This window comes from Notothenia rossii (genome assembly GCF_949606895.1).
Source record: "Notothenia rossii genome assembly, chromosome: 11".
Lineage (NCBI taxonomy): Eukaryota > Metazoa > Chordata > Actinopteri > Perciformes > Nototheniidae > Notothenia > Notothenia rossii.
The window spans coordinates 54,245,064-54,261,151 of NC_136910.1; the positions used below are offsets into that span (position 1 = coordinate 54,245,064).

Genomic DNA, 16,088 nt, shown 5'->3' on the forward strand with positions numbered 1-16,088 from the left:
ACTGAAACATGACACATCTTGCACTTGGCCTTACTTTATGGCACTTAAGTCGAAGAAAAACCTTCTTGATGTTATCGCTTTTAAAATGCCATACCAGGAGAACAGGTTTTCTGTGTCTCCGTATAGGCTTCCTTTCTCAAAAAGGTCTTATGAAATCAACGGTTGTTATTTTTCAACACAAATGTTGTACGTTGTATTCATCACTGTCCGCTTTAGTTTCCGTGTCAAACAACAAAGCTGAAATAATAGCTGACATATTTTTGTATCGCTTATTTGAAGTCATCTATTAAACCAACCTCCTCTCAGTGTCTGTTTGAAAGGCATGTGACATATTGGAAGTGTAAAACCCCCCTCGGTCTATTCATAGTGGAGGACAGTGACATGCGTGTCTGTGGGTGATGAAGACTTTTTTCAAGCCATACAAGTCTATATCCATGTGATACATATTTTAGACAGTGTCTAGTTTTAGCAACCGGTGCTTTAATACCATGATATTTTGGGAAAATATAATCAAGTATGCAGCAGGTTACATAAACATTAACCTGATCACAGTAACAAGAAGCATAAGTAAAGTTTTAAAAGACACAGCATGTATTTAAAAAGAAGACCAAAGAGAGACTAAATGTGAGCATTTGATTGGTGGTGAGTGCACTTAATGTGAAATCCTTTTAGAGTTTTTGGGTTAGATATTCAAATCTCTACCACTGATGGAAAAACTAAGAACATAACATTTTTTAAAAGTGTTTTGCTGCAATATTAATTATCTAATGTTTATTCGCTTTACGCTAATGTAACATTTGTATTATTCATATTCAGTGGGTTTTATTTTCCGTGTCATGTGTTATATTCTTTCTCATCACATTAAACCTATTTATATTTATCTAGTGTGCGTTTAGTTTCCATCTTATGTCCCATTATTTATGACATGCTTTCTATAATCATTCTACGTCTAAATGGGTTTTCACAGATGTTGCGGTGTGTATATAATTTCCATCGCCAGCTTCACATCCGCAGCATGTCTCATTGAACAAAAAATAAGTGGTAATAATAATAATTAGAATTTGAAAGAAGCAACTGAAAAGCCTATTGTAAAATGTAATGACTACTGAGCACATTTTCAAGTATGTGGTATAATTTATGTTAATACCTCCTAGTATTCATTTAAAACGGTGCAAATGTTTTTAAAATGTTGATGTTGAGCCACTTTTGCTAAAAAACAACATTTGATATTATAGTTTTGATAAACACAGAATAAAGAGGTCAGTTTAAAAGGTTCATATTTGTATTTTGTGTCTCCACTGTGACATGTTTCCATGCTTTCTCATTCTGCCTGTGCTGCAGCACCTCTTTTCACCCTCTGTCTGAAACCAGAGCCCAGTCTGCTCGGACATTGTGAGTCCCTGTTTTACACTTTTTAAATTTTTAATCTTTCACCCGTTCCTTCTCCCTCACACACTCTTGCACTTCTGAACACACCAGGGCTATAAGATCTGTCGTTAGGAACAGATTAATGACCGGATGAGCCAGTAAGTATAACAGGTGTCAAAGGTTAAATTGATTTCCAATTCCTGTCAGTATATCATTTGGCTCCAATACCAAGATAAAACAAGATGGCGGACACTATATACATGTGTTTCAAATACGTGTTTAAAGGCTTGTGAAGAGGACATTCAAATGTTATTAAAGGAAAGGAGCTTAATTTGATCAACATGACTATTTTGGGAGGCTTTAGAGATTTCATTTTGAAACCTTTGCTCAAAGGAAGCAGTATTGCTCCTGTGGAGAAATTAGATCAATGTCTCTGCCCCAGGCTTTGAACCCACATGGGGGTTTATTGGATGAGACGTTTGTAATGAAACAGCATAATGAATAGCTTAGACTTATGTCACCATTTCTATGTAACATGAGGGTTGCTCCTTGACACTGGCTGTTATTGCTTCTACGAAATAAGTGCTTGAGTATAGTAGTATAGGACTGAAGCACACACATAACACACGATTAGCCTCTTAACAGTATAACAGTATACACACTTTCAATGGTAAAGAAGTTAAAAGTGGACATCATTGTATTTTTATGACCCAGCTTGTAATGATGCTGTGTGCTTTATTGTCCTGGGGCGAATGGCAGAACCACACATTCAGGCAGCTGGCTGATCACATGACCTCCAACTCACAATGAAACTGAGTACACTTGAGAAAAAGGACAGAAGAACTGAATATAGTATATGGAAAGATATGAAAGAGAACTGATAGTTTGGTTGTTCATAAAAGAGCTGAGTAAAGTGTTAATTTATTAAAAACTGTATTCCAATAAGCCAGTTTTAGGTCCTTAGTAGTCTGCATACTCACTCCATTATTGTCACCTATTTCCCCCATGCAATCATTTCAGTTAGTTTAATTTTTTAAACATATTTGCATATACATTCAGAACCTGTTGGAGGTGGGACAAGAACTTGGTATCAGAAGCTTTTTGGTGTCCGTATGTAGTCCTCGTAGTATTGACGAATCACATTTGAGCTGATCTTGGCTGCATAATAGCACATGTAAAGGGCAAAGGAGGTGGAATGCATTGGCCAATAGGGAAATTGGAATCCATTGGCTATGCTCTGACAATGATTAAGCACTTTTTTTTATAAAAATGTATCTGCATTGAAACATGAAACAATCCTGTTGTGATGTCATGGCCCAACACCATACCGTATCTCAAATGGCTGGTCTGAGTGCTGCAGTGATGACAGAGTTTGTGAAGGGCTAACCTAGAAGTAAGCATCACAAGAGGTTCATGGCTAAAAGCAATGAGATTTCCCCACTGGAATGTTGGATTGGAAATAAATTGTGTGGGAAACACACATTTATGATACTTACACGTTTTGTTCAGCAGCCTAATCGCCACATTAATACAGTTTTAATGTTATTGGGAGATAAATGTAATCAGCAGATGTAAAAGGTCTTACTTTTGTCTATAGAGAAATGTTATGTTTGCTTCGTGTCATCCACAGCTGAGCTAATGCAGACTTGTTTTTGCCGTGACAACGTTAGAAGTCTAATTTAGTCACTTAACTGCCAATTAGAGATGATCCGATCACGTGATCGGGGATCGGAGCCGATCACGTGATTTTCAAAAGATCGGAATCGGGAGAAGAAACATCGGGGATTTTTATTTTAATTTTTTTTAAATACTTTTTTTTAAATTTTGTATTCAATGTTACAAAACAAAAATGACCATGTTCAAGTCTTAAAGTCATCCTGAGGCCTTAGTTTTGGTTTCAAATTACAGAACATCATGTATGTGTTGCTTTTTTGGGGCTTGTTTTCATAGACCTGCTTATTTCTCTCAAATCTGGCAACAGAGTGGGCAGGGCGCAGTGTCTAATAGTAGCAGTAAGCTAACGAGTTCTGAAAGCTTTATTTAGTTTTGATCCAATGCTGCACAACTGAACTGATCCAATGCTGCTGTGAAAAAAAGAAGCTATATCCATGTTGGATAGAATATCCAATTTAAATAAAAAAATAACCTTAAGCGACAACTTGAATGCTTTTTTTTCTCTTAATGCATTGCATAAAGATCGGATCGGGAAAAATCGGTATCGGAAAATTGTCAAAATCAAATGATCGGAATCGGATCGGGAGCAAAAAAAGGTGATCGGGACATCCCTACTGCCAATGTATTACTCCTACAGTAGAAGCTTTGCACTTTTTTCATAGGCTTCTATTAACTACAGACCCATCTCAGGCTTCTGACCAAAAACATGTTAATTAAAAATTAGGAATTGTTTCTGCACCGCTATGGGGTTCTGAACTTTGTACTTTAGGGTTATTGTTGGAAAGCCCATTTTGGCCGAACACCAATGATTCACTAAGCTCTGAGACTAATTTAATAGATTCTTCTATCCCTCCTCGCTTGTTTGGGTAATTTATGCAGCTGAAGATAGTTTGTTAGAGAAAGAAGACCACTACTATCTAACCAATCTCTCCAACCACACGTTAACTTCCTGTATTTGTGTTTTCAAAAAGACCAATAAAGCAGTTCGTCCTTTCTTGTACATCTACTACATCTTGGGAATAAATTAAATACAGCTTCTGTCCCTTTTCCCCTGAAAGTGTTTATGGTATATCAGCCAAAATAGACTCAAAGGCTTGAACTCAAATCATAGAATCACCAAAGCCTCTACATCACAGCTTTCCAACACTTGCCGCACACAGCCTGGTTGTTTTGTTTTTCAACAGTTTGTGCTGTACGTGATCATAGCTCTAAGATGTAAATAGTTTGACTAAACACGTCATGACTATTGAAGTCATGAGACCTGCAGGTTGCAGCTCCACATTAGTTTGAATTCTGAGAGTGTTCTGCTCTGATTATCTTAAGTTTCATGTGGTCGGATTTAGTCTAATTTAAGTGCTGCAATTGAAAGGGGTTAGTTTACTTCTCTCAGGACAAGAAGAGCTTCGCATTTGGAATTTCAAATCTTGCTGGTTCTTTTTAAAGACACTTGAAGATGTGTGACCTTTTGGCATCCTAGTTTTTTGGGTAATCCTGCACTCCTCTGAAATCAATCAATGAAACGGAACCTATTCTTCTTTGGGGACTTACATACTCAATACTGTGGGCAATCCCCACAGGAGCAATTTGGGGTGAAGTGTCTCAGGGACACAACGACATGCTGACTGCAGTGGGGTTTGAACCTGTGCTCCCCTTATCCCAACACCAACGCACTATCCACTGCGCCACACGCCTCCACGAAATGGTAAAAACCGTCACTTTCTGTGCGGCTGTGAAGGAAATGGAAATGCTTTAATGACCTGGATACGCTGTGAACTGGATCACTGACTTGTGAAAGCGACCTCAGACAGAGAACAGCAGAACATATCGGTTTGGATGGAGATGTCAGAGGTTTTTGGTGCAGTGCTGTAAACACCATCTGTTCAGTCACTGGTCCTTATGTGCGGTTGTTTGGAATGGAGATAAAAGCAACTTGAATTAGCCATTTATTAGTCCCGTTAATAATCATACAAGTTTTGATCAGCATGTGTCTAAAAGGATTACACATTTCAGGTGTTATACCATATCATAGGGAGGCGTATGGCGCAGTGGATAGAGCCTTTCTGTTGGGATCAGGGGGTCACAGGTTCAAACCCCACTGCAGTCAGCATGTCGTTGTGTCCCTGAAGACACTTCACCCCAAATTGCTCCTGTGGAAATTGCCCACAGTATTTAGTATGTAGGTCGCTTTGGATAAACAGGTAACATGTAATATACATATTTATAAAAAAAATTAAAGTGAGAATGCTGATGTTGGCATTTAGCTGAAACAACTCAGAAGTTATAAGATTAAATACCGATCAAGTGAATTGCTGAACTCTGACCCTTATAGCTTGACCTTCTCATCCATGTTTTCCGCACAGTTTTCTACATCCATGTTGACCTTTTTAGATCCAGCTGTGTGTGCCAGTTCTACAGGTGTAAGCTCACCTCCTGCTGTGGGGTAAGAGAGGGGTCGAGGAAGCTATGGTTGCATTAACAGATGGATGTTTAGAGTGTGTAATGATCTGATCTGGTTATGAGTCCAGAAGCCACAGGATGAATGTAGTCGGTCTCTGTGGTCCTTTCTTTAAAACCACTTATCCATGCTGGACAGTGTGGATGAACCTGATCTGTTTGTTCAGGCAGAAGTTGGTTTTACAAGAATAGCCTGAAGTAGTAATTGCAGTTTTTGTACACAGCAAGCCACCCAGCTGCTGATTAGGTTCACTCTATTGATCTTTCTGCTGTGCCATCTCAAATGCGCCTCACTGCTTTAAGTGGGCCCGAAATGCTAAAAAGTTTCCAGACAATCTTAGGAGTAACCTGAAGGAAGAATGCACAAATTGGATAATCAAAGGGTCAATCCTCATCCATGTTAACTGTTATTGATTGTTCTGGAGAATAAATTGGTTAACGACAGCAAGTGACCTCAGCGGACACCGCAGATCAGATGGAAAACAGATTAGATGTCTGACCTGTTCAAGATGATTTGAAGGCCACAGCCGTCGGAGACAAAGGTCTCTGACAAATGTTTGCTGACCTTTTTAATATAAACATTTTTCTTGGAAAACCAATGTTTACTTTACTCGGAAATATGGACGACATCGTGTCTCTTAATTAAAGGGTGTCTGTCAAGTATTGGCATTTTACTTTGGGTTTTTCAAGCTTTAGGAAACATCAGATTCAATTTCAAAGATTCAATTCAAAGGTTTTAATGTCACATGCTAGGGCTGCACGATTTGGGGAAATAATCTAATTGCGATTTTTCTGACAGATATTGCGATTTGCGATATTTGTTTTTAAGCGACCCAACGGAAGTTTATTGTAAAATGCGGCCATATCTCCGGCTAGGAAGGTCGTATCAACGTGCTCCCGTCTCTAGCACCCCCGCAGCCCGAGCTACGAGTGAAAGAACTAAACTTCCGTTGGGTTGCTTTAAAGTCAAGCTTCAGTTTAAGATTCACCCTGTAATAGAAACATGTGATGGAGCATTACTAACCTGACTCAGATGGTTTGATTCACCATCTAGGAAAGCTCCATTGGAAGCCATTTGGAAAAGTATTTAAAAAATACTTGGCAGGTGATTGGATCAATCTGTCCATCACCTTCTATCATGGGCCACTTCTGATTGGTTGACAATGGCTGGTACATGTGGAGCACAGCACTTCTGATTGGTGTGGATGACTGACACACAAGTAGAAATAATTGATAATCGCATCATTTCAAATCGCGATTTAAAATCGATTAATCGTTCAGCCCTATCATATGCACATTAGCTACAGTGTAACAAATCTTATGACCCGAGCAAAACGCATATTCAAAAACATTTGTTGGCTGCAAGGCATCTAGTTCTTTCTCCTAACAGTTGTTTTCATTATAAATAAACAAACAATATGTCCATCCAGTCCCTTTTACATCTAATGAGTTCTGCAATAAAGCCAGAAAGTTTACATTCCCATCTCGTAATGGAGTCATCATTGCCAAAAAACCAGCTGTTGGGCTCGACACAATCTTTTTTCCTTTGTCTTTTTGCTTCGTTTTTCAGATTAAATGCAGTGTTATAAATCAGCTTGAATTGGAAATTACACTTGGGGTCTGTCGGGTGGTTTCATGCTTCTCTAAGGAAGAGACCGCTCCAGTGTTGGAACTGATATATGTTGCTGGTCAGTGTAGGATTCAACCTGTTTATTGCAACACCACAACACATGATGGATGAGTTGTTCATTATCATGTTCAGTATCCATTATGAGAGGACTCGTTTTTTAATATATCAGTATTCTGTTGTTTTCTGTCGTGTGCAGAATCCTTGGGCTCAGTCAATGAAATCAGATGCATTAATAATTGTGGTTTAAAAAAAAGAAGGGGGATTCTTTAAAGGCATCGATACTCAATAACAAGTGAAATAGCTCCATAAAGTTATAGTATGGTCATATAAAGTAGAATTAGTTTATTCCACTTATATTACAATGAGAGCCATTATGCCATCAGCTGATGCTAATGATAAACTCAAGCCATCTCTTTTTGTTGTTAATTCTGTTGTCTTTCTACATGTTCCTCTTCTCTGTTGGTTCCCACTCTGCTATTGTGTGTGACGGCTCATACATTTTTAATGTCTGTGTTTTATGCTTTTGTTCTTGAGATGGAAGGTTTAGCAGACGCCAGGGAAAACCTTTCCTCCATAACCTGATTGAAGCAAACCTGTGATCCACTTTTCTTATTAGTTGCTATAACTTTATGATATTAGTTCTACTCTAAATGACACTGCATAATGTACGCCTAGTTGAACATAATGCAGTTTAATCTGCAATGAACCCAGTTATACTGTATCAACAAGGGTAGGCTTAACCTTAGTAAGACTTTTAAGACAAAGGCAATACAGTTCAGCACCATCACAAGTAGGGCTGCACGATATTGGAAAAAACTGACATTGCTATTTTGTTCCCCTGCGATATATATATATATTGCGATATGAAAAAATACAGGAATTGAAGAAAATACCTTTTTTTTTTTGTCTGCAAACCATCCTTTCATGAACTTTAATTTTATACAATTGGTATTTTTCTAACTATATTTAACCGGATGAAGGATTTTAGTCACGGACGTCTGGATCTTAAGTTATCAGAGCAACAAGCTGAGCTAGCTCGGTTAGCAGCGCCGGACTGCCCTGGAGAAACACATGAAACTACTTTATTCAGTGTTTTCACCTTTAATCACCGGGTCCGTTGGCTTTGGAGATTTGATTGTGATTGGTGGTTTGCTGTGCATGCAGAGCCTGCATGTCACTCACTCAAGTACCCCTGACATGAGAGCAGCGCAAGTTTTCCTTTTGTAGCAAGCAGCAAAATAATTATAACATGACGTGTTTGAGTTAATTTGCCTACTTAATATCGCACGTCCTAAAAAAATAAAAAAAAACGTCCTGCGATGTAACTATCGCGCATATCGCGATTATCGTCACGACACGATATATCATGCAGTGAACAATATGAACTCTGATAGGAGGATTCATTCCTTTGCTCCTGCGTATTTTTAAGTTAAGTTAATTGCACCTAATAAAGTGGCAGCGGTGTGTACATACATTCTGCCTGTACAATTAGAAAACAACTACTCTGAACAACCCTTAAGTGTCGCTTTGCACACTTCTTTATCTTTTTAATGCAGAAAGAAATATATAATAACCTTTTGTTTACAATAATCACACAGAGGACAGATACACATTTGTTGAAACAAACAATAGAAATGTCTTCATTGATGACTATTAAGAGACTAAAGAAAATAAAAGGGTCTTTCGACGGGTGCAGTGGGGAAATCTGATCCATTATTCGAGAGTCTTTCCACATTTATCTCGACATTGGGAATGCTAAAAGTAAAACCAAAAAGGTAACAAATATGACCGTCAACATGACTGGACTCATGACTAACTTGGGAAATGCAGCAAATGTGAATGTTTTTAAATCCCCCAGAGTTGAGATATCTGTTGTTTTAGGCTTTAGAGAAAGAGCTCATCGCCAGTTATTTGCTTTTCCATTTAAAAAATAAAAAAAGCATTCTGATGTTTAAAAGCCCCATTTTGGCAAGCGGTGCAGCTTGAGAAGTATGCTTCATGTTTTCCCTGAACATTAAAATATGGATTCGATTTATATGCCCTGGAAGTCTGGATGTATTGTCTGAACATAACTCAATATGATTTCTCGTGTTTACGTGTACCGGGTTACTTATTACAAGGGATTTGGGGCTTTTTGAGCATAGCCCAGAGCCTTTGGAGATAATAATGGGTAAATGAACAAGCCAAGTATAACCAGGGAACTTTTAGATCCACACACACTAGATCAGAGAACAAACTGTCTGGCCTCACCTCCAGCTCAGGACTGGTTCCTCAGAAAACATCATTTCTAGTGTTTTTGGGTCAGAAATACAATCTTCCTGTGTTCAATTGGTTTTCTTGAACTCGTACAAGACACCTTTCAGTTTAGTAATATAGTGAGCAGAGGTGGGAAGTATTGGAGTACAAATACTTTGTTACTGTATTACGTACATTTCTCTGGTATCAGTACTTTATTCCACTACTTATTACTTTTACTTCTTACATTTTGAACCCAAATACCTGTACTTTCTACTTCTTAGATTTTTAACTCAAATACCTGTACTTTCTACTTCTTACATGTTGAACTCAAATACCTGTACTTTCTACTTCTTACATGTTGAACACAAATACCTGTACTTTCTACTTCTTACATGTTGAACACAAATACCTGTACTTTCTACTTCTTACATGTTGAACCCAAATACCTGTACTTTCTACTTCTTAGATTTTGAACACAAATACCTGTACTTTCTACTTCTTACATGTTGAACTCAAATACCTGTACTTTCTACTTCTTACATGTTGAACACAAATACCTGTACTTTCTACTTCTTACATGTTGAACCCAAATACCTGTACTTTCTACTTCTTAGATTTTGAACACAAATACCTGTACTTTCTACTTCTTACATGTTGAACACAAATACCTGTACTTTCTACTTCTTACATGTTGAACACAAATACCTGTACTTTCTACTTCTCACATGTTGAACTCAAATACCTGTACTTTCTACTTCTTACATGTTGAACACAAATACCTGTACTTTCTACTTCTTACATGTTGAACACAAATACCTGTACTTTCTACTTCTCTCATTTCCCAAACAGGCTGGTTCCTTTAGTCTGAATGTGTGTTTGGTGGCGTGATCATTATTATTTAGAGTCATTGCGTGCCTATTGATTTGAACACGATCCGTGTATCCATCATTTCCTGGTCTTCTCTAAAGAAGAGGGACCAATGAAAACGTTGTCATGTTGCCGTTGGTCACCATGGAAACATTCATTAGCTAACAATGACATTATTGTTCTATTAATATAAAGGGAGGTCAGGTACTCTTTAAAACAGCTGCTAGTTATGGGTACTTTTTACTGAAGTACATTTCAAAGCCCTCTTTACTTTGACTTGAGTAAAGAAGTTTAGTCGGTACTTCTACTTTTACCAGAGTATTTTTAAACACGATTATCTGTACTTCTACCTGAGTAAAGGATGTGTGTCATGAAACCTCCGGTGGTTGATGACTTACATAAAACAAGTGTTTGAAAAACGTCCTTTTCATCCCCATTATTTTCCTTGGTGGCCCCTCCCTTCAGTCATAACCAACACTCAGTTGAAGTCCATCAGCTTTACCCTTCAGCTATGAGCGTGACTTCTACATGTGGGCGGGACATCTACAGCAGTAGGGCTCCATCTGATTGGCCAGATATATAAGATAGGACTTTATTTACTCCCGAAGGAAATTGTTGTGCCAGAGTTACAAATATACAATAAACACAGAAGCATAATACTAAAACTGTACACCAACAGTTCAGTAAAAAGAGCAATTAGATAGTAACATAGACGGTCGAATAATTAACGTAAAAAAACGGTACAGTGACGAGGTATACAGTATATGATATATAAATATACTAAGATTTATCACACTTCGAGCAACCCTTCCTATACGTATCGTAAATGTTGATATTGCGATAATGAAAGAATTATTTCTGAATAACAATCTTTTAAAATGTGATCTTTTACCACTAAAAAAATGAATACTTTTTGAAATAACTCCCTTTTTTTTCTATCTTCTCCTATTCTGCTCGGTTTTGTTGAGTTTCTCTGTTGTGTTGTTGGTTGTCTGGGTGACTGTGAGTCCTCCTGTTCTCTGGCGTCAGTTGACCGAGCTGCTGTTAACAGTTTAACCCTCGGGGTATCATGACTGACCACACCACTCATCACACCACTGGTTGTAGTGTTCCCAGTTTTCTACAACTGAGCACAGATCAATAACGTTGAAGCTCGTCTCACCCCCGTCCTTTCAACGTCGGGAGGCTTCATAAAAGACATGACTGATTTATGCTAAATGTGTAAGAGCAACCAAAGAAAGGAAACATCGATCAGAGTGCTGTCATGTGCCAAAACGTCCTCACCAATGAAGGAACGCTCATTGAATTAGGTCTATAAAAACGGTCCTTTTTAACTTGATTAACTTTTTTCACGAAAGTCATCATCGTGACGTTTTGAATTTGTTAGATTTATAGATTTTTATTTTATTAAAGTCTGCTTTATGTCCATTAGACATTTAAACCAGATGCATTTTAATGAAATCAAACCATTTATTTAGCAAACAAAACAAAACAGCTCCCGTTAAAGTTTAGCAGCGTAACAGCATCTTCTACCATTTGACCATATTCATTATATCACCATTGCTTCACTAGTTCTACCTTGTTTAGGCATGACTCACGCCGCGGATGGTAGAGCTTATGGGAGATGGAGTCTGTTATTCCTTGGTTTTACTTCAGCTGTCTATTTGGACTGGCTTTGCGTACATATGTAGCTCGGTGAGAGTTGGCTTTGGTTCAAAATCTAACTCAAATATGCCTGAAAAATCTGATTCATCATCTCTGTGAACTTGTATTTACTATTTTACTTCTTTCTCTTCTAGACAATTATACAATTCTGCTATTTATAATAGGAATACTATCTAGCCTTAAAGCCAGTTGGACATTGTGAAGCTGACCGTTGAGCAGCCCGACCAAGCACGGAGGCAGAGGCAGAACGTCCAAAAATATAACCCGGTGTGGGCATTTATTAAACTTGAGCACAGGACACAGCCTCAATCCTGCTGTTCCCGTGAGCACAGTCACCAGCCACAACGATCCCACACCACACTACCAGCCCCTAACAGACAGGGAAACAGAGCCTAAATACACACACACACTAATCAGCAATTAGACACAGGTGGGGGGGGGGGGAGGAGACAACACAGGGCATCAGGTGCACACAATCACCAGCAACAGACATGGGGAAAGGGGAACACTTTTCAACGTAACACCAGCAAACAGAGCCAGACAACCTAAAACACAGACAGATGCACGCACTACATACATTTTGCCACCAACAAAGCTACACAATTCGTAACGGAGGCCGAGATCTATGGCCCCAAAGATCACCTCCGTTACAGACATAATGGCCAAACTGTGGAATATTCTTTTCCGGGTTTGTCATGTTAGGTTGTTGGGCCTCCTTAGACTTCAATTGGAAATGATCAGAATGTCAGCAACTAATTGTTTTTGAAGTAATCAACTTGCCAATACTGAATAGCCCTTTTTATATAAAAGCTCCTTAAAGTTGCAAAATGCATTTAAAGTCTAATCCAGAGGTGGTTTATAGATAACTGGGAGGCAGGGTTAATGACAAATGGTCCATGGATACGGAAGGTAATCTCATAATTCTGCTAATTTTAAGGTTCATGAGCCACCAAGCAACTTTCGTAGAAAATCACCCGGCCCCGCCTCCAACACTATCTAGTTCTCTCTATATATGCGTGATAACTAAGACCATGTTTGCTTCAGTGTGGTTGTTTGGTGAACAGTGTGACTGGTTCTCATCGTGCTGACGTACAGTGAGGTTATTGTGAGCAGATCAGAGCTCCTGGTTAATCACTGTCATCCCTGTAATAAAGCTCAGTGTTATATCTGCTTCCTCTCAGCTGAGTGAATTAGAGTCTTGTGATCCTCTTTCTAAAAATACCTCGTCTAGCTTTGAGGCAAACAGACCCCAGACTACAACTCAAGAGAAACATGTGAAAAGAAATCATGGAAATCAAACGTTTTGAAATCCATTTCTTGATCATGGTCCTGCTCCCCAGATGATGAACCCTTTTAACATTTACTACTGGTATGGCTCTAAGAATATCATGGAGCAGTGTTTGTTTTTCAAGCGTTTATTTTGGGGGTGAATTATTCCTTTTAATAAACTGAGTACATTTTCTACTGCTTTCCCATAGTCTGACACACACACACACACACACACACACACACACACACACACACACACACACACACACACACACACACACACACACACACACACACACACACACACAATACCATTTTCCCAGAATGCCATGTTCTGGGCAGGATGACCCGATGACCACACTTCCATTATTCAACAGTGGCTAGTCACACACACACACACACACACACACACACACACACACACACACACACACACACACACACACACACACACAGTCTCCTCCCTGTCACTGTGTATGTGTTCTTTCTATTCATTGGCTAGTTTAACCTATCAAACCTCACATGTTTCCTATTAGTATCATTGTATGCACACACTCACACAGTACGCCTACGTTATGCAGGATGTATTCTAACTTCAGCTAAGCCTTTCTGATTGTCTCTGTCCGTTAACATCTCCTCCGTCTGTTCCCCACAGGTTTATTGCGGGCATCAATATGACTGATGGGGATTATGACTACCTTATAAAGCTCCTTGCCCTGGGGGACTCCGGCGTGGGGAAGACCACCTTCCTGTACCGATACACAGACAACAAGTTCAACCCAAAGTTCATCACCACAGTCGGCATCGACTTCAGGGAAAAGAGAGTGGTGAGTTCTATCATCTTATATTACTGGGATAGTCTTTACTGAACGCAGGGAAATGTGTATATCCTTCTGGTAGGTTTGAGAAGTTTCTAGTTTTTAATCAACTTAAAACAGGAGTATGCAAGATATTCATGCTGGGTTACCATAGTTACTTTTCCCAGGCATATTTTTGGGCTGTACTTGAAAGAACAAACACAGGGTCAGGTCAGCTCAGCTGTTTTTCTCCTGAGTATCTGCTGAGCTGAGTCACGATCATTATATTAACTTGTACAGCGACAGACAGTCAGATCCACCTCCAGCCCAGGAAACATTAACGGGGGAAGATGGAGTGAGTTTCTAACGTCATGATTGCTGTCAAACACATGGAAAAATAAAGTAAATCATCATCAGGGTTGGGAGGGTTACTCAAGAGATGTATTCCATTACAATCACTAGTTACCTGTAAAACAACTTAATCTGTAACTTAATCTAAGTATCAACATATAATAGTAACCTGATTACTTTCCGTTGCTTTTGGATTACCTCAAAATCAAATGCAATGCACATGAAGACAAGAGAAAATATGTTTTTTATTTAAGTGTATTATGTAAGACGGAACAATGTGACCTTAAAGAAGCAGAAACCAAGATATTTAGTATCAAACATACTCTAATACATCCAATAAAAGCAACACAGTATTTTTGTTTAATAATTAGGTGTACATAGTATAACATTTAAAAAATATATTTTTTTTAAATAAAGAAGAATGAGAGTAGCTAAATCGGGGGTGTCGAACTCATTTTCATCTCGGGCCACATTCGCATTATGGTTGCACTCAAAGGGCCGGTTGTAAGTTTAAGACTATATAAATGTACATATTTAATATATATATAAAATAATGTATTATATTACATCATTGCCTCTGCATTGGATTATTATCGGATAGGGTAATAACTTCATAATTAACTCGGTCTGAAAGCAGAAGTCTAGGGCAAATAATTGCAAGTCTCTTCACTGAGAACGTCACAAAATGATTTTTAAAAGAAAAGCTAAATAAAAAGTGACATTTTGAAAAAAAAATCAAATCTGAGAAAAGGGCAAATTCTGAGAAAAAAATTGTAATTTGAGATGCATTGTGGGACATGTAGTTTATGGGCAACGTGCTTCTGTAAATCGCCATGTAACCGTATAACAAACATATTATATTCTTTGCAAGCTCTTGTGGGGCCACATAAAATGAAGTCGCGGGCCGGATTTGGCCCCCGGGCCTTGAGTTTGACACCCCTGAGCTAAATGAAAACATAAAAAGAAAATTCCGGCAGTATGTATACCTACATTTAATATCTAGATTCTTATTTTTAAATGTATTTTGACATCCTGTCTAGCCCTTTTCATAATCTCAATTAAAGTGATATACATGAGCATACTGTTAACAAGGAGCATCAGACACACAGAACATACTGACCCTGTCCTTATAATACAATTGAATTATTTGAATAGCTTATGCACATTGACAGTGAAATATAAAAGGGTCTTACTGGCACGAGTCCCTTTTTGTGATTCCAACTGATTGTGATTTTGTGAGGAATAGCAGTACACAACACTGACATTAAAAAAAGAATAATAAAAGAATATGAAGAGTATTTTTGACAGATCTAGGCCCCATGTTTCGAGGCTTTATCCCAAGCGACGATAGCCCTTCCCTGGCTGTAGCACCCTTTTTATGATCACATTTAAACAGATCTAGATGTACTGTACAGTAGTATCTTCTATTCTTAATCTGTAGCAAAAAAGCCGTGTTGATTCCTTGCTTCAAAAAGCTGGACTGGATGTCATTTCCCCAGCGTAACAACCAGTCAATGTTAGATCAATCTGCTCTAATTGAGATGAATCCAGTCTTTCCACAGCTGCTGTTATCTGTGAAGAAACAAACAGCCACCAGAGGCTTTAACACTCAAAAGATCGACTGTGAATACCACTTTAAACTAGGGCTGTGCAATTAATCGTATTTTAATCGCAATTACGATTTTGGCCTGCCACAATTACGAAAAACAACATAATCGAAAAAAACGATTATTTTGCTTTGCTAGGTTATGACAGTGCAATACAACACTTTTATT

At 38.4% G+C, this 16,088-nt stretch overlaps 1 protein-coding gene across 3 annotated transcripts in view; it reads left to right on the forward strand.

Annotated features, from left to right (window-relative positions):
- rab27b (RAB27B, member RAS oncogene family) overlaps nt 1-16,088 on the forward strand; it is a 67,770-nt gene that overhangs the window by 36,470 nt on the left and 15,212 nt on the right. For all 3 annotated transcript variants that reach the window (XM_079659206.1, XM_079659207.1, XM_079659208.1), the window contains exon 2: nt 13,821-13,992. In XM_079659206.1, coding sequence (XP_079515332.1) covers nt 13,840-13,992 — 153 coding nt within the window. In that variant the 5' untranslated portion in view covers nt 13,821-13,839. The remainder of the gene's footprint in view (nt 1-13,820; nt 13,993-16,088) is intronic.